This window comes from Mesoplodon bidens (assembly GCF_964165515.1).
Source record: "Mesoplodon bidens genome assembly, chromosome: 6".
NCBI classification, from domain to species: domain Eukaryota; kingdom Metazoa; phylum Chordata; class Mammalia; order Artiodactyla; family Ziphiidae; genus Mesoplodon; species Mesoplodon bidens.
Genome location: NC_138162.1, coordinates 74,667,479 through 74,691,696, shown reverse-complemented (window position 1 = coordinate 74,691,696; position 24,218 = coordinate 74,667,479). Strand labels below are relative to the sequence as shown.

The window sequence follows — 24,218 nt, the reverse complement described above, 5'->3', positions numbered from 1 at the left end:
CCCCTCACTGAGCCAGATGTGAAGCATCTACGAGCACATGAATGGTGCCTGGAGCACAGCAAGAACTCCCTGCCAGCTTGGCTAATGGTCTTGGCTCTTTACAGAGGAGATCTAGGGTGTGGATTAAGAGTGGCTTTGTTCACACTCTGCCACTGACTGACTGTGTGCACTGGGCAAGTCACTTGAACTCTGTGCTTTCGTTTCCTTATCTCTAAAATGGGGATAATTATAAGCTTACTTTGTAGGGTTTCAGTAAGGGTTAAAGGAGTTACTATAAGTAAAGCACTTTAAGCAGTGCTGGGCATTTTGTTACTACTATATAAGTGTTGGCTATTATTCCCTGAACTTCACCTTCTCAGATCAGCACTGGGCACTAGGGCAGTGCTTCCCAGTATGACTGTGCCATGGGATTACTTGGAGAGCTTGTTAAAAATTCAAATTCCCAGGCTTAACTCCAGAAAGGTTTGGGGCCCTTATCACTAGAGGTTGAAGGCCTTTATCCCTAGATTGAAAAGAGTTTTCCCTACTAAGGGTGTGTGTGCACATGCTGTATATAGCCTGTGAATCAAATGGAAATTCAATTCATCAGTGTCTATCCTCCCACACCCCTACACCTGCTGACCTGCAGGGAAAAGAGAGGAAAAAAACACAGAATAATCATAAAAATTGGGGGCGTGCAGTTAGATTTTCAGTCAAAGTAAGGCTCTTAATCAGGAGGCAATGCCTCAGAGGCCCTCACGAGAGGCAGGGAGGCCTAATATTGTAAAGTCAACAGCCAGTCGCCAACCTGCAAGCAAAACACCATCCCCCAGAGCCTCTTACAGATCCTGAAGGGCTTATACCATTTCTCACCTCTGAGCCTTTGCCTATTTTCCCTCCTGCCTAGAATGCTCCTTTCCTTCTATTGCCCTATTAATTCCTACTCAATCTTTATGACTCAGCTCAAATATTTCCATTTGAAAATGTAAAACCTGGTATTATAATTAAATATTCAAGTTTTAGGCACTTAAAAGCAGAAGTTATTCTTTTTCTTTCAGTGTATATTTAGCACTTAGCATGGGGCCTCGAATACTGTTAGGACTAAAAATATCTACGGATCTATCTATGTATTTAATGAATGAATGGAGAACTTGGTGTCCTAAATGGCCCTGTGTGTGAGCACTGGTGCCAATAAGGACAATGGGGAAACAGAAAATCATTCGCCAAAGTTTCTTTGGCTTCATCTCGTTTCCTAATCTTCTCCTTCCATCAAGGGCCAGAGCCAGGCCGTCCACAGGTAAAGCCAAACTGCTGTATATCACTTTATAAATACACATTCTGAAAACAAGACTCCTATAATCCTAGAAAATGTTTGGAAACAGAACACTATACGTTTAGACGATCTTTTCAGTATTTAGAAAGAGAGTGGAAGTTTTCTTGGGGAAGTAAGTCATTATCACAAAATTTTTTATTGGAGAGAAGGGGGGAGAGAGGGGGAAGGGGAAGAGAGGAGAGGGGTGGGAGGGAAAAAGGGGTGAAGACAGGGAAGGGGAGAGGAGTGGAGGGTCAGACAGAGACAGAGAACTTCCCAGAAAGCCCAGAAGGACTCAACCTTGACTGTCCTTGAGAATCCCCTAGAAAGCTTTTAAAAAGTGCTGATGCCTGGACTGCATCCCCCGAGTTGTGATTTATTTGATCTGGGGGTGCAGCCCTAGCACTTGTTTCCAAAGCTCAACAGGTGATTCTAATGCACGATCATGGTTGAAGACTACTAAGTTAGCTGTTCTAGAATCCTGGCCAAGTAGGTGAAAGAGAAAATCCCAAAGGCAAAGACAGGCCTCCACCTGGCAGTGGTGGAGGCTGGGAACTGCTCTCTATTCTCTGTGTACTAGAGTCTTTGCCTTCAACCTCAGCTCTGAGAGGGGCCCAGGATGTGCCATTCTCTTTGTGTGTTCACTGCCAATTAGAACCCAGCAGCCAAGATCAGTGTGGTGCAAACGGGCACCATTCCTGGGGCAGACGGAGAGCTGTAGGCAAAGAGCCCACTGCCTGGGTTTTAAAAACTTTCTGGCTGGACCATATTTCCATTTCTTAGAAATCTCAAATCTCCTTCTGAAATGCATCATAAAATAATGAAAGCAGATGGGAGGTGGCACCTTTCTGTTTTTCCTAAGATACACTGCTGGGGGATGGATCAGGAAATGAATCTGTTGACTTGGAAGCTGGGGATAATTTCCATTGTTTTCATCATATGTGGGTTTTATTTTCCAAGTGAGCTTATGGCCTCTTTATGAGCGCATAAGGAGGAGTCTACATGCATTTCTTTCTCTTGACTTCAAATTTCAAGTGTACCTCCCTCTTCCTCTCCTCCTTCTCCACCATAAGACATGCAACATCTGAAAAATCTTGCAAATACAGTCCAGAAAGAAAACAATCTTACATTAGCTACACCTAAACACACCCAGAGTACAGCAGAAGAGGCCACCCATTTACCATCCCATCAGCCTCTCCATGGTCTCCATGCAGAGCCGAGCTTGGAGAAGCATCCAGGGGAATCCTCCCTCTTGGGTCTCTTTTGTTTTTGTCTCTCCTCTAGCTCACCTTGGACTTTTGTCCTTCCTCCTCCCACAGTGTCCTGGATCTGTCTTAGAAGGATGGTGGTACTGCCCAAGGTTCTCTTGCAGAAGTTAACAGTGGGGAGTTTCTCTAACACACACACTCCTTTGTCTTGCTAATATGAACCCACGCTCTCGTAGCATAACTCAGAGGTTTGACTATGATAAAAATCTTTCAGAAACTAACACAGCATTGTAAATCAACTAGACTCCAATAAAAATATATTTTTTTAAATCTTTGCTTCCTCATTCTATTCTAACAAAAAAATTCACTCATCCCCATTAAATACTTCCTTTAAAAAGGCAAAAAAAAAAAAAAAAAGAGAGAGAGAAGGAAGAAAAGTAAGGGAGGAAGGAAAATCCTATTCTGCTGTTCGACAATTAAGCAACTTTTGGGTATCTTAATGGAATATGTTCTACCAGAATTAACAACCAGTGATATGCCAACCTGAGGAGAGACATACGTAACCCTAAGAACTAGGAAACAAAAACAAGGATCCAAAAACGTCACCTAAGCTGCACACGATGCTGAGGATGCAGTGTAAGAGGGTGGCTGGAATGGCCTGCTGGGAATGCCTGGTAGGAGAAGGAAGCATGTCTAGAAACAATTTGCAACTTTATTTTATTTCTTATACATTCCTTTTATATAGCAGGACTTGAAGCGTGGCTGTTTTTGACAATTTTCTGCATCAACAGCATGCAGACATACCATTCTGTAAAGTGGTATCTATAAAGATGCTCAGCTCATTATGTCTCTGGTTTTGCTGGCTTAAACCCCAGCAAAGTGGCTTATATTTTGCATGTGCTATATTTATATGCTTTTTTTATTTGTAAAAATAGGGTTTTTTTAGTATAAAGGAGAAAGGGAAATGGGTGCACAGGCCTTAAAAGAAACCAAGCTTCAGACTGCCTCTTTCATTAAGAAGAAAGGGAAAGCCTGGGATTCTGTAAAGGAATCCGTGGAGCACCCCTCGGTGTACCAACAGAAATCTAGACACTACTGGTTTGTATAAGAATTGGACCTATGGAAATGGATCAGAAGAAAAAGTGGATCAGCCAAGACAACGATGGTGGGCATCTTTTGTTCATTCTACCCAGCAAATAGTTGCTCTTCTTCTGATTACGGCACCAGATTTTCTTCTGAGAGGCACTTCTTCCTCACTCTCAGTTCTTGGGGTTTGGATGGTTTGACTCTGCCCTCAGCAATAAATTCTGGCATGTAGCTGAGTTGTAGCCAATCAGAGTGTCTTATCTCTCTGGCCTTAATGATGGACTCAGGGTTAAGCATGTGACCCAAGGAAAGTCAAGTCTAAGACTTTTGTTCAAACTGTTGCAACAGAGAAGTGGACATGGAGCTATGAATCTATAAATCTGGATTTGCTGGAAACCACATTGCTGCCATGAGGGAAGAGCCCTATCCAAGAAGGGAGCTGAGCTAAGGGACAGAGACAGACCTGGACCCAATAAGTGTCTGTGCCCTGGAATCCATTTGTGCCTGAGAAGCTGAATCTACTCGGGCTTTTCAGATACATTAGTCAAAAATATTCTTTTTTTTGAGCCATTTTTAAATTCTTTCGTCACTTAAAACCATAAGTGCCTTAACTAAAAAGAAAACAGTTAATAAGACTGTGCCATTATGTGTGCTATGAATATAATTCTGATGAATAGTTTTGCCTAATTCAGGGGAGTCCTAATTCTGTGAGTACAGAACTAAAGTGCTTTAGCTTAGAGTGTATAGAACCAGGCCCAGGGATGATGAAGTGATGTCCGCTAAAGTGGAACTCTGTCTGAAAATGGAGAGCTCTGATGCCAGAGGATCCAGAAACTGAAATAGTGTATCCCTGACTACACAGATCTGGATGTGGATGGGCCCAGTGGCAGAATACTATGAAAGGGCTATGAGTTTGACATAGGTTACAAAAAAGATGAATACAGAAATTGAGGCCTATTTCATGAGCAAAAGCCTGGTGAGTTCAAGAGCTGCAGACATAAAAGAGAAGCAGAGGAAATATCAAGAAGAAATACTGGGTAGCTGAACGAAGGTTACAGTCCCAGGAATCACTGAATGTAAATGAAGGACAGTGGCCTATGAAAGTCCAAACACAATTGTGTTGGTAGTATTCCTGCAAAAGTTCTCTGTGATACTTTGTGCATACACTTGACTTCCGACAAAAATTTGGTTGTATCTCATGGTAACTTGAAATGTTCTTATTTGGTCCATATGGTATTCCTAAGAACCAGTGACTATCAGGGCCAAATATATTTTTGGGAAAGACCAGAAGGCCTAAACTTCTAGCTATACCAGAAGAACCCTTAGTAGAAATTTCAGTTTGGGGGCAGAACTAGCCTAAGAACAAACCATCCAGTGCCTTTGCAGTAGAATGTAGCAGCTTGTGCATTCAGCGGAATGGATTCCCTTCAAAATAATGTTTCTCAGCAACACCATGGTCAAGAAGGCATTTAGTAGAGTCAGAGTGGAAAGGTGCAAGAAGGGAGCTCTCACTGCCCGTGGCAGAATTCTGCTTACATTCCTCTTCCCTTGTCCCTTGTAAGCACAGACTTCTGATTTCTGTAAAGAACAGCTGACTATAGACCATCCACCACTGGCATCCCTGCTATGGCTCAACTCGCTCTGCCGCTGTCAAGCATGATGGGTGCGTACAATCCACTCACAATACTCTGAAAAGGAAACTGGGAAATGTCTTTTGGTTCCTTAAGTGGTATATCACCTTTTAAGGGTCACCTCAGATCCTCTGTCTTATCTGCCTCTGGAGTCCTCAGCCAGGTATTCTGCCCCCGCTGTGTCAAGCTATGGACTCATCTGACTCCACGTGAGCACAACCCAGCAGCGCCTCACCTCAGACCTGCACCGTGTGCTCTCCTCTCCTGCCCTGAGCATCCCTGCAGACTGTGGGGCATGAGGTGCCCTGACCCCCATTTGGTGTCCATGCATGCACAACCCCGAAGTTCAAACTACTTAATGTTAAGGGGTAAACAGTTGCCCAATGAGGAGTTAAGAGCCAATGGATAAATACACTTCTCTCCCATCATCTGTATAAACTGTCCTGAGATATAGTTCACTTGACCTCTAAAGATGGTCCCGAGGGATCAAGCAATCCCTTGGTATTTGCTACCATGTGGTGGTCAGCTCAGTAATGCACTTTTGCATCCTCTCTCCCTCCTTTCCTGCCTCCCTCTGTTTTCTCCTCATTCTTGTTTTACTGGGATGGCATTCGTTAATAAAGTAGCTTATGAGCTTTGCCTAAGACCCTGATTCCTGGGGAACCCAAGCTAAGACAATCAATACAGGTGTGGCCCTTGAATGTAGAATTACTGGTAAGTGGGGAGAGAAAACTCTTAGCATGTAGTTTCATCACAATTACTAACAGTCTCACTAGTGGCTAATTAGGATGCAGTAAAGGTAGAAGGTGAAGCACTGGGCTATATGGTAACTGCGTGCTTGAAGTTTTGGGGGTGATGATAATTATATGGATTGAGGCTCTGAGCCTTTGGACCCCTATTAACAGAGACAAGGCTCTGTTAATAGCATTGGAAGCTCTGCAAAAAGAAGACTATTATCTCAGAGCAGTCAACTCCCAACTTAAGACACACTGTGAAATCCAGAGGGCTTCCTCAGCAGAATTTCAGGGAATCCCCATCTCCTTGGTGCTCCAAGGCCTTCTGTGCAGAAAATCAGATAATAGAATTTGAGAGTTAAAAGCCACATCCTTGAAACTGGAACTGCCCCGTCTCCCCACCCCAAACAAGATAGTAAAGCAGCAACAGTGGAAGAGTTGAGAAGAATATTGGGTGTGCAACCTTGACAGATCTTACATATCACAGTTGGGGCCCTGACAGGAAGAGACTAGGGCCCTGAGACCTGGAATTAAGATAGTAGAGTGGACAAGGCAGAGAATCCTGAAAAGACCTTCCCAACTCCTCTGAATCCTTCAAACCAGCAGAAGCCTAATTCTCATCTGTCCTGTCAGAGGAGAACAGCTTCCCTTTGCCTGAAGACTGCACAACAACTCCTCTTGAAGCCTGGGCCTTGCAAGATAATCTTATTCCCCTCAAGATCTGCCTGACTGTTGCGCATTGCCTCCAGGCTAATGGTCCCTCATTGCTGTCAGGCTGGTAACTCCAGCACAGCCCAAGCACTAAGTACAATTCCTACTCCAGGAGGAGATAACTTATGTAACTAAAACATTAGAGAAGCTGGCTACTATTTTCTGCTAAGAACCAGGGAAATGGGTATTGGAGTGGACTTTAAGGGTGTTGGACTAGTGGGGGTAGAATATGTCAGCACAGGGTGCAATTCATCAACAACGGCACTCCCAGGATTCAGTGTTCTAGCAGATGCCACTCCTAGTAGTCTGCTGGGATGTATGTCACTTTGAAGCTCGGTCATCATGATGGCCTGCAGCTAATGAGATGGAGATTCCAGAATTTCTGCAGTATAGTATTGAGGAAGGGGTCCAAAGGCTCAGAGAGGTGGAAGTGCTAGACGGATTTACTGTGGAAGATGTAAGAATGTTCCACCTGACTATTCTCAGGCAAAGTCCAGGAAACTCTCCATTCATATAGGTAATGGGGAACAAACTAGTGAGAGATCTGCGGCAATGCTGTCCTCAGTACATCAAAGACAGTGACGGGTGATGCTGCCATTAAATTCTGCGCCGAATGAGCATCATCTGGATGGAATTTCAGAATGTCAGAAGCAAGAAAGCAGTAATTAACCATCATAGGCTAGAATGACATAATTACTGTGTTGGACGGCAAGACCAGAGTGACAGTCAGGGTACCCTGATCCAGAGGGACCTGTAAGTGGTTGCTAAAAGGTCCTAGTGTTACCAGAGAGGTGAAATACATGCACAGTCACTAGACAGTACTCAATTTCTATAACAACAACAACAACAAAAATCTTGCTAGCTTACGAGTGGGATGTCAGCTGTCACAATGGGGAGATTAGGTCCCTCACCCAATTTCCATATCTAACTTAGAGATCTGGTTTATGGATCCAGTGACCACTGGCCCATGCCTGAAGTGGAAACCCAGTCCCTTGAGGGAGGGCTCTGCAATGCCACTGCAGGAACACATGGTAAACATTCCCCAATTCTTCTCTGTGGCAAAGCAACTATGTGGGAGAAAGGAGAATATCTAGATTTTTTGAGGAATGTGAGATAAGAAGTGATATTGATATGAGCAATCTTAGGATATCTCTGGTTAGTAAGGGTTTATGGAGGCAGCAAAGGAAGGTCTGACCAAGTCTACTGCACAGGGTGTCCAGTGAGTTCATACCCACTATGTAGTTATTTTCCCAGTCCCTGAATGTGCAACGGGGATAGACGTATTCAGCATCTGCTAGAACCCTCACACTGGTCTCTGAAGAAAGGGCTATGAGAGTTGTACAGGGACAGGTCCCATCCCTGAAACTCCCCACCCCCAGGTAGGTAACACTGTTATCTTTAGTTTATAAATGAGAAACTTGGGTCTAAAAGAAATTAGATTAACTTGGCTAAGGTTTTACAGTTAGGAATTGACAGAATCAAGAATTAAACACAGTTGAATCTGGTTCTAGACTCTGATTTATCTAGTTTTTAACTACTGCCTACTTGCCTATGCTTGTATGTTCTATAACTGTAATAAATGTAATGAGGTAAACTAGTATCATCTCAAACTTCTTGAGAATATTTGGTTACTCCTCTTAATTGATCCTATGTATGTATTTTTCTTGATATGAGACTCCATTAAAAATTGTATTTAAAAGCCTTGGTTTTAACCCCCTGAACCAATTATATATTTTCAGTACTGTCAGTACTACCCATCACCTAAAGAAGTTTTACAGCTGGCAATGATGATTCTTCATGACTGAGCCTTACTCTCAGGAGATACTTTTCAGAATCTTAATTAATAAGGGCCAAGGAATCTTAATCAAGTAAGAAAAGGAAATTATTAATTCTGTAGGTGACTGTTACTAACATCAGAATGTAGTAAGCTTGTCTACCAAGAGTGAACCCCATGACTGGTTATTTAAAAAGGGTAAAGTTATATGCTTACTGCATACTTAAACTAAAATGAATTTTAGAGTTAAATGTATATTTGAAAGACTGTTAAGTGTAAAAAAAGTAAAATATGAAAGAAGGAGAAGGAAACTAATACCAGACTCAGGGTGGGGAAGCCTCTTTTTCAAATAAAGGAAAAGAAATAAACTGTAAAATAAAATATTGGTAGATTTACATACATAAAAGTTTTTAACTCCTTTTGTGGTAAAAACCACCACAAAGAATATCTACAAGGCGAAGAGAAAATTCTGAAGAAACTACAACAAAGTCTTAATATCCTTAATATATAAAGAAATCTTATAAATAATGCATTTGTCTTCTAGTTAACAAAAATGTATTGAGCAATTATGATCATCTAGGTCAGACGATGGGGACACAGCAGTAAACAAAACAGCCACTCTTACAGAACTTGTAGTCTCATGGGGGAGGAGATGGCCAAGAAATAAAAGATAAGTAAAAGCATATATATGGCAGATGATAATAAGTGCTATAGAGAAAAATGAAGTGAGAAGTGGGATAAGGGCTTCCAGGAGGGAAGAGATTACAAGTTTTAACTGACAGATGGTCTCCCTGAGATGATGACAGGTGAGCTAAGACCTGAAGGAGGTGAGAGCGGGCCACAGTGACACCTGCGTTTCAGGCAGAGGGAAGGGCAGTGAGGTGCCAGCAAGCCTAGTATGTTCGAGGGGAAGCAGGGAGCCCAACCAATGAGGCCAGAGTGGAGAGGACAAGAGAGCAAGTAGCAGGAGATGATGTCCGAGGGACAGCAGGGTGGAACTTGATCAGGCGGAGTCTTACCATCTATCGGGAGAACTTTGGACTTTCTTATGCAGATGATCGGAAGCCAGTGGAGGGTTCTGGGTGGAAGAAGAACATGATCTAATCATGTGTTATCAAGATCATGTTGGTTGTTGTTTAAAAAGAGGAAATGAGTTAGGAGGCTGTTTCAAGACTGTAGTAGAAGCAGGGTTTTTTGTTTTGCTTGTTTTATGTTTGTTTTGCAGGGGTGGGCAGGGGGTGGTGGTGAAAATCAGCAGCTTGCATTTGGATGTATTAAATTTAAGAGGCCCAATAGACATCCAAGGTGAGCTGTCACCAGCCACTTGGACATCTAAAGTCTATGGTTCTGGGGAGAAGTCTGGCCTGGAGTTCTAACTATGGGAGCTGTCAACAAAAAGACGGTATTTAAATGAGATCAGTAAGAAAGTGAGCACAGACAGAAATAGGAAGACATCTAAGAACTAACCGGGAGTCAATCCAACATCAAAGATTTGAGTCATGAGGAAGAATCAGCAAAGGAGAATTAGGACCAATAAGGAAGGAAGAAAATCAGGCTTAGGCTCAGAAGTGAAGTGAAGAGTCAAAGGCATCAAGCGGCATTGTTGATAGTTAAGTCAGGTGAGGACTGATGATGGGTTGTATCTGGGGATCTTATTTATTTAGCCTGTCAGTTATTCCTCAGTCTCTCAGCCCACTCCCTCAGAATACACCCAGACTCACTTTTTGCATCCCCCTCCCTCCTTTCAGCCAGCATCCACTTCTTTCCCTCTTCTAACGGAAATCAGAAATCGTGCAAGCTTTCACCACCTGTTCCTTGGATCAGTACAACAGAGGGCCTTCATGCTAGTAGTCTAATGCAGAAATCCCCTTATAAAGGGACAGAAAGTAGAAACAGAGTGAAGGCTATGAATTTTGGTAACTATATATTAAAAAATTTTGTGTATCTGCTGACTAAAAATAAAACCATTCAAATGCACCAGCTATCAAATAAATACAGATTAAAAATAAATCGGCCACCATTTTTTTTGCAAATCAAATTGACATTTAACAAAACATATCCTGTATGGGCAAGACTCAGCAGACATTCTCATATACCACTGGTGGAAGTGTTAATTGGTAAAGCTTTTCTACAGGGCAACTTGGCAACATATAAAAAAATATATATATATATATTTTTTGTGGTATGCGGGCCTCTCACTGTTGTGGCCTCTCCCGTGGCGGAGCACAGGCTCCGGACGCGCAGGCTCAGCGGCCATGGCTCACGGGCCTAGCCGCTCCGCGGCCGGTGGGATCTTCCCAGACCAGGGCACGAACCCGTGTCCCCTGCATTGGCAGGTGGACTCTCAACCACTGCGCCACCAGGGAAGCCCCAGAATAATTTTTTTTAAGTTCCTTCTTCACACCTTTTGGTCCAGTGATTCTGCTTCTAGCAATTTATTGTAAGGTAATAATCAGAATGTACAAGATTTCTATAACAGGATGTTCACTTTAGCATTGTTTCCTATAGAATTTATAGAAGTCTATAAAATTCTACATTCTTGTGGAATATAGGAACAATACCTTAGTATTGTTTCTTAATAGAATGTATAGGGTTAAATTATAATTAAAATAATTTAATACCCAACATTGGATCTTGAGTCAATAAATTACAAGAGAGCCACAAAAGAAATACTCTGCAGCAAAATAATATCTAAAAGACCTGAGAACATGTCAACAAGGTATTAATAACATTTTTAAAAAGCACTATAAAATGGTATTTATGGTATGAGTCTAATTTTATAAAGAAAAAGAAAAATGAGAAAGGTATCAACTAAAATCTTCATGGTAATTATTTCCATACATGCTTGAGATCCCAGGAGTTTTTATCAGAAATATTTATTGAGGGCCTACCATGTGGCAGGATAGGTAGTGAACAGTGACAGTGTTCCAGCTCTTGCAGTGTTTACATTCTATGAGGAGGGATACAGACAATAAACAATAATAAGTAAGTCTTTTAGGAGGTGATAAGTGTTGGAGGAAAAATACAGAGCAGAAAAAGTGGGATTAGGAGTGGTCTGGCTGCCACTTTAAATATGGTGGTCAGGGTAGGTCCTATTGAGAAGGCATTTAACAAAGACTTTACGGAGTTGAAGGAATTAGCCGTGTGAATCTGGAGGGAAAAGTATTCCAGAGGAGGATGAGCAAATGCAAGGCCCTAAGGTGGGAGTGTGTCAGGTATGCCTGAGGATGGGCAAGGAAGTCTGGGAGGCTGGAATGGAGTGAACACAGCAGTAGAAAATGAGGAGCCAGACTGGGTAGGAGGGCTTTGGGGATAGACAGGTTAAGAAGTTACGTAATAACTGAGATGAGAGATGATAGTGCTGTGATCAAGGGGAAACAGTAAATACAGGGAGAACTGGTCAGATTCTGGATATACAGTTGATCCCTGAACAAAAGGGGGGGTTTGTTGGTGCACCCACCCTCCACGCAGTCAAAAATGCTCATTAACTTTACAGTCAGCCCTCTGTAGCCATGGTTCCACATGCACAGATTCACATGTAGAACTATAATATATATTTACTGAAAAAAGTCCACAGAGTTCAAATCTGTGTTGTTCAGGGGTCAAATGTACTTTGGAAGTAAAACCAACATAATTTCTTAATGGTTTAGGTATGGGGAACAAAGAAAGAAGGCCTTCAAGATTCGGAGCCTGAATGATTAGGAGGATAAAGCTGTCAGCAATTGAGGTGGAAAGACTGTGTGTAGAGCAGGTGTGGGGTGGCAGTGGGGGAGATCAGGAGTTGAGCTGTGGACATGGTACGTCTCTCCAAGGGCAGACGTCCAGGAGGCAGTTGGCTAAGGAAAAAGTATGGAGTTCACAGGACAAGTCTGGAGAGAGACACTCAGAAATCATTAGCATAGATAGAGATGGTATTTGAACTGTGGGAATGGGTGAGCTCATCAAGGGAGTTCTTACTAGCTAGAGAGTATTAATAATCACAGTGGACTGGCTGGGCTCCCCATCAAACATACAAACATGTTCTATTTATTCCATTAAAACAACTACCTTTTTTATACCTCACTTCCCTGGTCAGCCACCACCCATCTCTCTAACTCCCTTTGCAGTGAAATTCCTCAAAAGGGGTGTCTGTACTCAACAGTCTCCAACTCCCCCCGCCCCGCCCCCCCCCCCCCGCCTCTTTGATTTCTCTCAAGACATTCTGCCAAAACCACCAGTGCAGCAGATGGTACTGCTGGGAGATCACACAAAAACTGCCTGGACAACCAACCTCCCCTATAAGTCTGGCATACTCTGTCACCTGAAATTCCTCTCTCCAACATCTCCATTTAAAATAGAAACATTTAGGGTCAGCATGACCTTACATGACATCATTGCCCCCTCTGTCACCACACACATACACACTAAGAGGCCATTCACTGCCACTGGAAATTCTGTGGCTTGTAGTTTCAAAATTACAGATTGGATCGAAGCCATTAAAGGTTATGAAACTGTGGTGGGAAAGCTTATTTTCCAAGAAAAAAACTGGGGAGAAAGAAAAATCATAACCCTTTGACCTCACTCATAGAACTCTGTAGTGCGGGAAACCAAAGCACTTCCGATTTCCTGCCCCTTCACCAAGGGATGGCATTCCAAAGAGAAAGCCCTGGAAATCAACTTTGGATATTGCTGCTGGATGGTTCTGCATCCTCAGCCAGAACTGAAAAGTTTACATTTTAGTACTCATCCTCACCCACCTGCCGGTGCATGCTGTGCCCCCTCCTACGCGCCTCACATTCCCACTTGGATGGTATCTGTTCTGTTTCTCCCTCCCACAGGTCCAATACTGTCATTTTCCTCCCCTCTTTCTCCTTATAAAAACCAGTCTCAGGAAAGAAAGGCAGAAGGAATGGTGGTTTCAAACTGGCAGGAGTTTTGTGTTAGTTCTCATTTTACCAATGGAAGAAACCAAGTCTCAGACGATGAAGTGAGCTGCCCAAAAGTCAACAGCTAATTAGCAGGAAAGCTCCCAAAATTTTCTGATCAACTCATTTACATGAAGGTATATTGATTGATCTGCTCTGACAAAGGCATGTTCTAGCAGAAGCCATAGCCTTGGGCCAAAAGAATGGATGGAGGAAGTGGAAAGGGAGGAACAGCAGGCAGGGGGAGGATGCTATTACTTTAGCATTAGGGCAGTTTTTTGGATGTTTGATTTTGCCTAACCGGCTCCCTTATTTGTCTATTTCAGTAGTTCTCAACAGGGGGTGATTCTGCCTTCCAAGGGGATGTTTTGGTAATGTCCGGAGACTTTTTTGGTTGCCACAACTAGGGGGAAGGTGCTACGGGCATCCAGGAAGTACATGCCAGGAAAGCTACTAAACAGCCTACAGTGCACGGGATAGCCCCTGACCCCAGTATATGACCCACAATGTCAACAGTTTAAGAACTCTGGTTTACTCTGAAAGGAGGGGAAGGGAGAAGAGAACGTTACCAAAAGTTGGCTCTGGAGTGGTGTTCCAAGTACAGCTGTTCATCAGAAAAGGGAGCCAGGTGGATGTCGCCGAATGTCGGGAACATCATTCCTATTGAGAAGACAATAGACTCAAAGTTGACTCCTACTGCCTTCTTACTTGAAGACCTGCCACTTGACCTGTTCCATTCTTTCATTCCATCTCAGTTATTACACAGCAGGCTAAAACGTAAACTTGCCTCAAAGCAATGATAAGAAAATTAGGCAGAAGATTAGAGGGAATATAAAAAAGAATTTCAAAGCAAGGCACAAAGCTACATTATAATAAAAGTTTAGAGTCCTAGGTGAGGCATTTAACCTGGCATATAGGCTTTCTCAGCTACTGGTTGCTTTTTTTTTTTTAACATCTTTATTGGAGTATGATATTTTTTAAAATTTATTTTATTTTTGGCTGCATTGGGTCTTCGTTGCTGCGCGCGGGCTTTCTCTAGTTGCAGTGCGCAGGGGCTACTCTTTGTTGCGGTGCGCAGGCTTCTCATTGCAGTGGCTTCCCTTGTTGTGGAGCACAGGCTCTAGGCGCGTGGGCTTCAGTAGTTGTGGCACGTGGGTTCAGTAGTTGTGGCTCATGGACTCTAGAGCGCAAGCTCAGTAGTTGCGGCGCACGGGCCCAGCTGCTCCGCAGCATGTGGAATCTTCCCGGGCCAGGGCTTGAACCTGTGTCCCCTGCATTGGCAGGCAGATTCCCAACCACTGTGCCACCAGGGAAGTCCCTGGAGTATAACTGCTTTACAATGGTGTGTTAAGTTTCTGCTGTATAACAAAGTGAATCAGCTATACATATACATACATCCCCATATCCCCTCTCTCTTGCGCCTCACTCCCACTCTCCCTAACCCACCCCTCTAGGTGGTCACAAAGCATCAAGCTGATCTCCCTGTGCTATGCAGCTGCTTCCCACCTCAGCTACTAGTTTTGTTCCTTTCTGTATGTCCGGTGCTTGGAATTCTGGGCACTTCTTTTATTTATTGTAAAAACAACTTAGCTTTGAAAACAATCAACATTCCATCATCCTATCACATTATTATTTTCATTCTTAGACTTTGTTGATGTATAATCATATTGACTATTTATCGTTTTAAGTGCTGTTAGAATCTATGCTTATGTGCAGGCTCACCATCCTCCATGCTGGGAAGCCCACAGAACTTGTGTTTTGTTCCTGACATTTGCAGTCACTGGGGGAAAAGGCAGGTAACTTAGCAGGCAAACAAACACCTAGGCTGGCAGACCTGAAGCTGGGCCCTTCTGGGCAGGCAGATGTGGCAATCAGCATTATTATTCTCATCATCTAAAAAACTACAGATCTTCATCATCATCATCATCATTCTAATAATAATACCTAAAATTTCTTGTTTATGTTAACTCTGCCTTAAACCTTTTTATGGGCTTTCCATGTATTAATTAATTTAATCCTCATAATAATATAAAGTAGGTTCTATTATTATAACCACTTTATAAATGAGAAAACTAAGGAACAGGGAAATTTAAATGATTCAGCCATAACCACAGAGCTAATAAGCAGAAGGAAAATACCCAGGGGTGAAATCTCTTCCAATAGTCAATGGTCTCATACTTTAACTATGTTCCCCTTGATGTCTGTTAAAACAGAACAGATCATTTTAATTATGGTATTTTCAGAGGTGGTCAGAGAAAAACCACAACTGTAACATCATTCATATTTCTCCATATAAATCTCAAGCACTATTGTTAAAACAATAATGATTGCTTGGTGGTTTTTCAATTTCAAGATACAAGGATATTAAACAACTTTGGAAAAGTCATATGTATCATTATTTGTGTAAACTTGGGAAGTTTCAGAGGAGGATGTTCTGAGCCCAAGCCTAACAGGAATTGCAAAGATATTAGATAAAATGGAGGTGGGGAAATCATCAAAGGTAAAATATAAGAAAAATTCCAAGAGTAGAAGAAAATGAGTCTTCTGATTTAACATACCCACTAAATGTCCAGCATAAGAATTTTAAAAGTTTCACACTAAGACAACTAGAAATGAAAAAAAAATACTAAAAGCATCCAGAGGGAAAAACTATGTCATTTTAAAACTTCAGGAGTCAGAATGGCATTCGACTTTTCAATAACAACATTGGGTATCAGACGCCAAAAAAAGATGCCTTAAAAATACTGAGAAAAAAAATGTTTTCAAGTTAAAATTCTCTACCTAACAAAATGATAATACGAGGACTCAATAAACAGAAACTTCTCAACCACCCGTTCTCCAGAAGCTATTAGAAAATATTCTTTGCTGAAATGAATGGTATAAACCAAGAAAGGGAAAGACAAAAGAATATGATGGGGGCTTCCCTGGTGGCGCAGTGGTTGAGAGTCTGCCTGCCGATGCAGGGGATGCGGGTTCGTGCCCCGGTCCTGGAAGATCCCACACGCCGCGGAGCGGCTGGGCCCGTGAGCCATGGCCACTGAGCCTGCGCGTCTGGAGCCTGTGCTCCACAACGGGAGAGGCCACAACAGTGAGAGGACCGCGTACGGCAAAAAAAAAAAAAAAAAAAGAATATGACGGAAAGTCAAAGTGGGGTAGCCACACAACAGGACTAGAGAGCTACCAGTTCATGTGTGGTCGAGGAGGACAGAACATTACAGGAGAATTCCACAAAATAAATATTTATAGGCAATCGGTCAGACCTGTTAAAGCATGGAAAAAACTAGTCATGAGTATACAGAAAACTAAACTAATGAAAAAACAAGGCAATTTACTCCAGGAAAAACAGAAGATTTCATGAAAAAATATATAATCATATGCACCTACTATACCACCTGACTCAGCACTGAACAGTACTTACATCGTCATAATAATGTAAACATCGATTACTGATTTAAACAAGTAATAATCTAGGTCTATATTTCCTTATATTAAAAAAAAATTCTGAAATCCAAAAAGCTCTGCAAAGCAACAGATTTTTGTAAGTTTGCAGCATCATTTGATGGCAAAACCTGACCTGAACTGACATGAGTTTATAGTCTTTAGTTATCCTACTTGGTATCCATGTCCATGTTTTGTTGCAGAAATACTACGTGTTTCATTATGGAGGGCTGCCTCAGATCCCACTGGAGGTGTTAAGTAACACATGGTCTATGACTCTATGACCTTTCCAAAGTCCTCCAGATTTTGAATTCTGAAACATATCTGGCCCCAAGGGTTTGGATAAGGGATTGAGGACCTGTATAAATACATTTAGAGGATGGGGGGATGCCTCAAGAAGGGAAGGAGCTGCTATGTAGGAACGCTAACCTCTCAACCAGAGAGTGACAAGAATAGCAATATGATAATTTTACATAGAAATATGTAGGTAAATAATAGAAGCAACAGAGAACAGAGTTGAAAGGAAAAGCCTTTGGGGAGCAGTCTCTGGATAGGAAGAGGTGTGGCAGAGGGTGACTATTTTTCATTGTAAGCCTTTTTATTGTCATGTGATGTTATAAGCTATGTCTTATTTTGATGGAAAATAAAAATAATTAGGAGAAAAGCAATCATCCTTCTTCCCTCAGGAATGCACAGGGTAGAAAGCTGATAAAATCAGTATTCATTTCTACTTGTCTAGTTAAAGATACATAGCCAAATATAAAATTTCATAACCATTTCAAATATCTGGGGAAAAAGGATGCCCAGATATTAAGTCTAAATATTCGGCTTAGAGGGCAGCTCAACAGATGCATGTTAATTAACTTTGTTTAAAGTCTCATCATTCAAAAGCACCTAATCATTTGAGAAAAATCCGGAAAAAAAAATACAAATATTCTTTCTGGGAGGCATTGAGGAGGAAATCCAAGCTACTTTGCTTTCATCTCACATAGTTCAATTTTATCACATGAACACAAGGCCTCCAAGATCATCCTGGGCTGATTTATAATGGGAATGCTAATGGAGTTCTTGACATTAGGTGTACTGTGCCCAAGTTTATTTATTTCTGCATGAGTTTTTTTAAAAAAAATGCCTATTTCTAAATCCCTAAATTTTGAAACACGCAGGAAATTACAAACTTAAAGCTTTACTTATGCATATAGACCGGGTAACCTGGTGAGTAGGAGTTGTAGTTTATTCTCTGTTTTGTCTTCACTGGGTATGACTAGGGAGCCACAACAATAGTACTTTAAAGTAAGTAAAACCTGTAAGGAGCTGCAATTCTCATCAGAGATGCAACTGTTAAAACTGGCCAGTTACCTTCTAACCCTTAATTGAAAAAAATGTGCTGTTGGAACATGTCCACTCTCTCTGGTGAACAGTGGAAAGTTAGTGTGTGTGCAAGGAGTTGTGAGTGTGGGTTTCAGGGTCAGACAGACCTGGGGTCAAACCCCTGCTCTGTCACTTATTAGAGGTGTGTCGTTGCCACGATGCTTTCCCTCATCGTGTTTCAGTTTTCTCTTCATAAGTGCAGATCGTAATACTGTCTCCCACTAAGCCAGGTCTCAATCTTGGCCCTACTGACATTTTGGGCTGGATAACCCTTTGATGTGTGTGAGGGCTGTCCTGCACATTGGAAGATGTTGAGCAAGTCCCTGGCCCTTCCCCCTAGGTGCGGGTAGCACCACCTCTGCCAGCTGTGACAACTCAAAAATGTCTTCAGACATCACCATATGTCCCCTGGGAAAGGAGTATAAACTCACCGAGAACCTCTGCACTAACCCTCCAAATAAACTGAAAACTTTCATTATTCACACTTCGTAAGGTTTTCATAAAATAATTTATGGAAATTGCTTAGCACACACAGATACTCGTTAAGCACAAAGAGAATACTGGACTTTATATTATTATCTCGATTATATGTAGTGACCATAGGGAAAGAGACATACAGTAGGAAGAGAATATGTTAGAAAGAAGAAATGGACACCAGAGAGTTTCTCACATTACAGAAGGTCAACACTTGAAAGGGCTTTAGAGATTACTTAAAATAATACAGATGGGGAAGACAAGGTCAAAAGGTCAAGCGTTTGGCCAAGTTAGCTAAGGAAAACAGTGATTGAACTAGGACAAAAATACATAACTCGGAACTGGTCTCCTTTACCATACTGAATACCACACAGCCACTGCCATCAATGTCTTTTGGAGACTAGCTCATTTATTATGGGAGAATAGGATGAGAAAATCAAAGAACTGGTTTAATAGAAATGCTCTCTCCTCCTTTCTGTAAAGGACTGAATATGGGGGAAGTAAGACGGCCTATTTTACAGAGAAGTTAGCCTACTTTCTAAACCAGGAATTGGCCAACTCACCATTTGCTTTCAGCCATTTTTTGGAATGAAGGTAACTTTCCAACATCCTTTCATTGAACAGCATGTATCCCAATGGCTCTGAAATGATCACATCTACAGCCTCAGGAAGTGAGATTTCTTCAATTTTCCCTGGCAAAACAATGATCTTGTCTGAAAGGTGGTTACTTTTCACTAGCATCTGTAAAACATAAAGTAGAGTACCAGTACTACTGTTATACAGAATATTATAAAAATTAAGTTTTATCGGTTGGGGTTGGCAGGGTGATAGGGATGAGAGGGAAGTGACCTATTTGCTTCTATAAATACCATAAAAACATTTTTCTTATTGCACAAACACTTCATGTTTACTATGGATAAATTAGAAGATACAGATATGGAACAAATAAAAACACCTATAATCAATACCACACACAAATAATAACAATTAATAGTTTGATGTAGACCCTTCCGGGCTCTTTATACAAACATACACTTATATGTGCATGTGTGTGAGTATGTGTGGTCCATGTTTGTGTGTGTATATATGCACATGTACTTCGGGGGGGGGTTATTAATAGTTTCATCTTATTTCCTACTTTTCTACTGGCAATAAAGATGCCTCAAAGCTCTGTATAATAATCTTGCATAACTTAACAATCCTGATCCTTATTAAATCATCCCTTGATCTTTTGATTCCAAAAATAAGTAATACCATGTTCATTAGCCTTTTTTTAGAAGTACATTTTACAGTTATCTATTCTTTTTTCTTTGATGTCCTCTGCATTCTATTTAATAACTTTGAACTCTCTTAAAAGAGGGACCTTGAAGAGAAATATAATTATGATATTTCTAATATATTTCTTCTTAATGTCAAATATGACAAGGTGGCTGTATTATCACACGTATGTCTTTCTGCTGCCTGAAAAAATATTTCCAAATAAACATCTTATATGCACCAGCACAAATATAAACAGCACATCCCTTTTCAAGTTGTGGTTTCCTGAGACTCTTAGATCTTTGCTCACTGTATTTATATGTAGTCAGAGGCCCTCCATTTTGAATTTTTGGAACTTGACCCTTTCCTCACCCTAAATACATTATAACAAGCATTTGTCATGATTCAGTTGCATTTTCTCAATTTCTGATCACTTCCTTCCAAAACTAGGGTATGTTTGACTTTGAATTCCATCCTCTAGGGTGCTTCTCACCAACATTACACTGTAAGTTTGTTAAATGTCTTTTCCACTTATACTTTCCTTAAAAGAAATCAAGTAATCTCTGATCTAAGGAAAAACAATGAAGAAAACTATTTGTACATGTCATCCACTGTCAACATTTACCCATGCACAAGGACTTGTGGAATTCCATTCTATCAACATTCTACACATGGATGTCAAGTTCAGGGGTCTGTGGACACGAGGCCTAAAGGGTAAAACTTTTGGTACCCTGCTTGTCTCTGTACATTCTCTTCTCAGGAGAGCCCTTCACCTGCATAGCTGTAAGCATGGCTCCACTGTGGATGGCTGTCCACACTACAGCTTTAGGTTTCTCCTCTCACCTGAGTGCTGGCCATTACCCAGACATTTCTACCAACCTGCTTTGTTATCTCTTCAACCTCAACAAGTAAAGAGCCAACCTCAGCTTCTTCTTGAAAACTAACCATTTCTCTAAATTTCTTTAAAATCTCTATATAATCTTGTATTTCCTTGATTCCGTTTTGGTTACTAATGTCATAATCCTCAATATCCTGGAGGCATACATAGTTGCTTCCCATGGACAATTAGTTACTATCTTTTCTTATTTCTACTTTTCAGATATGTCTCATTTCCACCTTTTCCTTTCTGCATCAACTTGTCCAGTCTTAATAGCTTCAAATCTGAAATTTAAAAATAGCATTTATATAATGAAAATAATAATAGCAGTGTCTACTTCACAGGCCTGCTTGAGGCTAAAACAAGATAAAGCATATTAAGGGTCATGTAAGTATTAAATTAGTATTGTCACATTGTTATTAAAGAAAAGTGTTCACTGAAAAAGAGAAATGTAGATGAGCAAAAGAATGCAAATAAAAATAACTGTATTCCCATCATCCAGGTGTAGGCAGGGTGTATTTCCTAGCAGACTTTTGAGTGTATCTCTGTTTATAAAAATATGTACTTCTGGGGCTTCCCTGGTGGCGCAGTGGTTAGGAATCCACCTGCCAATGCAGGGGAAATGGGTTCGAGCCCTGGTCCAGGAAGATCCCACATGCCGCAGAGCAACTAAGCCCATGCACTACAGCTACTGAGCCTGCGTGCCCAACTACTGAAGCCTGCGCACCTAGAGCCCATGCTCCACAACAGGAAAAGCCACTGCAATGAGAAGCCCGTGCACTGAAATGAAGAGTAGCCTCCGCTCGCCACAACTAGAGAAAGCCTGCTCGCAGCAATGAAGACCCAACGCAGACAAAAATAAAATAAATTTATTTTTAAAAATGTACTTTTTGTAGTAGTATTTCATAACCTTTTGTTTCATGTAATATGTTTTAGACCAGTTTTCTGAATATTTTTTGCATCATGGCATACATAAAAAAATAACAGTCATTTTTATGACACACCAGTGTGAATAGGAAAGACTGCCTGCAGTTTGAGACCTCTGAGCTGGGGGTTCAGGCCACACAAGACCCTGACCATCTCGCATGAGGGCAAAGGGCATCAAAACCTACTACCTGGCACACTTTTTGGGAAGCCTTGTTTTAGACATCTTTCCATGAATTGCTCTAGAACATAATTTTTATTGGCTGTATAGTATTTCATAGCATACCTTAATTCATTTAACCAACCCCAAGTTACCGGACATTCAGATTACATCAAATGTTTCATTATTACAACAGTGTATCAACAAATAACAATGCAATTCAATCTGGGGACATACTTCTCACAACTTTTTTCAAAGTTAAAGGGTCTGGAACTTTTAAGGGTCTCTGGTTCACACTGTTCCACTGCCCAATGGAAAGGTGATTCCATTTCTAAATTTCAAGCCGTTCCTAAATTCTGCTTATGGGGTGTGAGGGTGTCCACACAACCTCAATGTATAAAACTGCCTCATCCACCTGAATCATGATGTTGGAAGGGACATTTTTCTGGCTAAATCTTGCTGGAGGGACCAATAAGATAGGATGATCAAGTGTGTGTGATATCTACTCTACATGGAGACTTTACATAGAATAATCCTAGACTCTTGAACCCTCATGAAGATCAGAGATCTAATATAGTTTCAGAGAGAGGATGTTATAAGCTGTCAGAAGGGCAATTTGAGGTTCACAGGAAAGAATCTGAGTCTCACTATTCTCACTGGTAAAGAAGGACATACCACATACGTACAGGCCACTGCATCTTGCAACTTCATTCATTTTTTAACCAAATTCAAAGAACACTAGACCAAGAATCTGAAGATGCAAATCCTAATCCCGCCTTAACCATCGAAGAGCTGTGTGTCCTTGGGGAAATACTCTCTTAATTTTATCCCTCTTGCAAAACTGGAGTTTAAAACTGGGTTGTTTTAAGGTTCCTTCTAGTTCTAACATGTCATGATTAGAAAAAAAGCAAAACTTCTGCAAAGTACGTTCCAGGAGTCCATGAACATAAAGAGTTTCATGATCAAATAATATTGGAACTTCTTTATAATAGATATCCTTCTTACAAATTCACAGCGTCTATTAGCATACTAATGGATTTGAGAAATTCTGCAGAAAACTGTTTGGTTTGGCTAAATCAGACATCCAAACTTACTTGAATACTTTGCAGTTTTTTTCTTGAATGGTTATTTATCTGCCACAGATCAATCTTTAAGAAACAATAAAGATAGTTATTTGATAATCCTACATTTGAGTATGATTCCTCGACAGAGATATTTGAGAACAGGACATAAACTCAACCAATAATATCTCTAAGACACAAGAGCAGCTAATTCCACATGTGAGACACACTCTATTCTTTGAGTCAGTCTTGCTGCCTTCCTTGCTCTTTGGTTTACAACAGATAGTTCTATGTTAGCCTGTCACTTCAGATCCCATTCTTCCAAAATTGAAGTTCAGCAGAGCTATCCTTTCTAGAGTAATACATAACCAATATCCAGGAAGAGAATATATTACACTTAAATCATATATAACCATTTTAGAAAACCATTTGGCATTATTCAATTAGCTGAAGATTTCTATAACTTAGAAATATCACTCCCTTTATAAATATATATTCTAGAGAAATTTTTGAACATGTGTATAACATAACCTGTACTAAAACTTTATAATAATATTGGTAATTATAAAATAAAAATTTAAAATAAACTGGAATTAACTATTCACAGGGAAATGAATGAATAAATGGTGTTATATCTAGGGGCTTCCCTGGTGGCACAGTGGTTAAGAATCAGCCTGTCAATACAGCGGACACGGGTTCGAGCCCTGGTCCAGGAAGATCCCACATGCCATGGAGCAACTAAGCCCGTGAGCCACAACTACTGAGCCTGCACTCTAGAGCCTGCGTGCCACAACTACTGAGCCTGCGTGCTACAACTACTGAAGCCCGCGTGCCTAGAGCCCGTGCTCCACAACAAAAGAAGCCACTGCAATGAGAAGTCCGCTCGCCGCAATTCAAGATAGCCTGCATGCAGCAACAAAGACCCAACACAGTCAAAAATAAATAAAAACAAATAAATTTATAAAAAAATAATAGTGTTATATCTGTACTGTGAATATGACTGAACAGTGAGAAAAAAGAACTACAGGTATTTGTGTTAACAGAAATTAATTTCACAAGCAGAATTTTCAGGAAGAAAAGAAACAGGTTGCTGATGAATATATAGTATGATTCCTTTTATTTAAAAGGTTAAATGTATTCCAAAGTAAACTGTATTGATTAGGGTATACTACATTATTTTTTAAAACTCTTTTATGCTAAGATGTTGGTACTTTTGGGAGTGAAGAGAGGGTATGAACTTTGGGAGAAGCGTATAGGAATTTTAATACATGGTTATATTATTCTAGTTGTTACACTGGGTTGTAGGTATATATGTGG

At 41.0% G+C, this 24,218-nt stretch overlaps 1 protein-coding gene across 1 annotated transcript in view; it reads right to left on the bottom strand.

Moving 5' to 3' along the window:
- LOC308619300 (histone-arginine methyltransferase CARM1-like) overlaps positions 1–24,218 on the bottom strand; it is a gene marked incomplete at its 3' end in the record, with an annotated part of 98,938 nt that overhangs the window by 21,995 nt on the left and 52,725 nt on the right. The window contains exons 3-4 of the mRNA XM_081237921.1: positions 19,186–19,363; positions 13,909–13,999 (exon numbers count right to left, since the gene is read on the bottom strand). Of these exons, the coding sequence (XP_081094047.1) occupies positions 13,909–13,999; positions 19,186–19,363 (269 nt within the window). The remainder of the gene's footprint in view (positions 1–13,908; positions 14,000–19,185; positions 19,364–24,218) is intronic.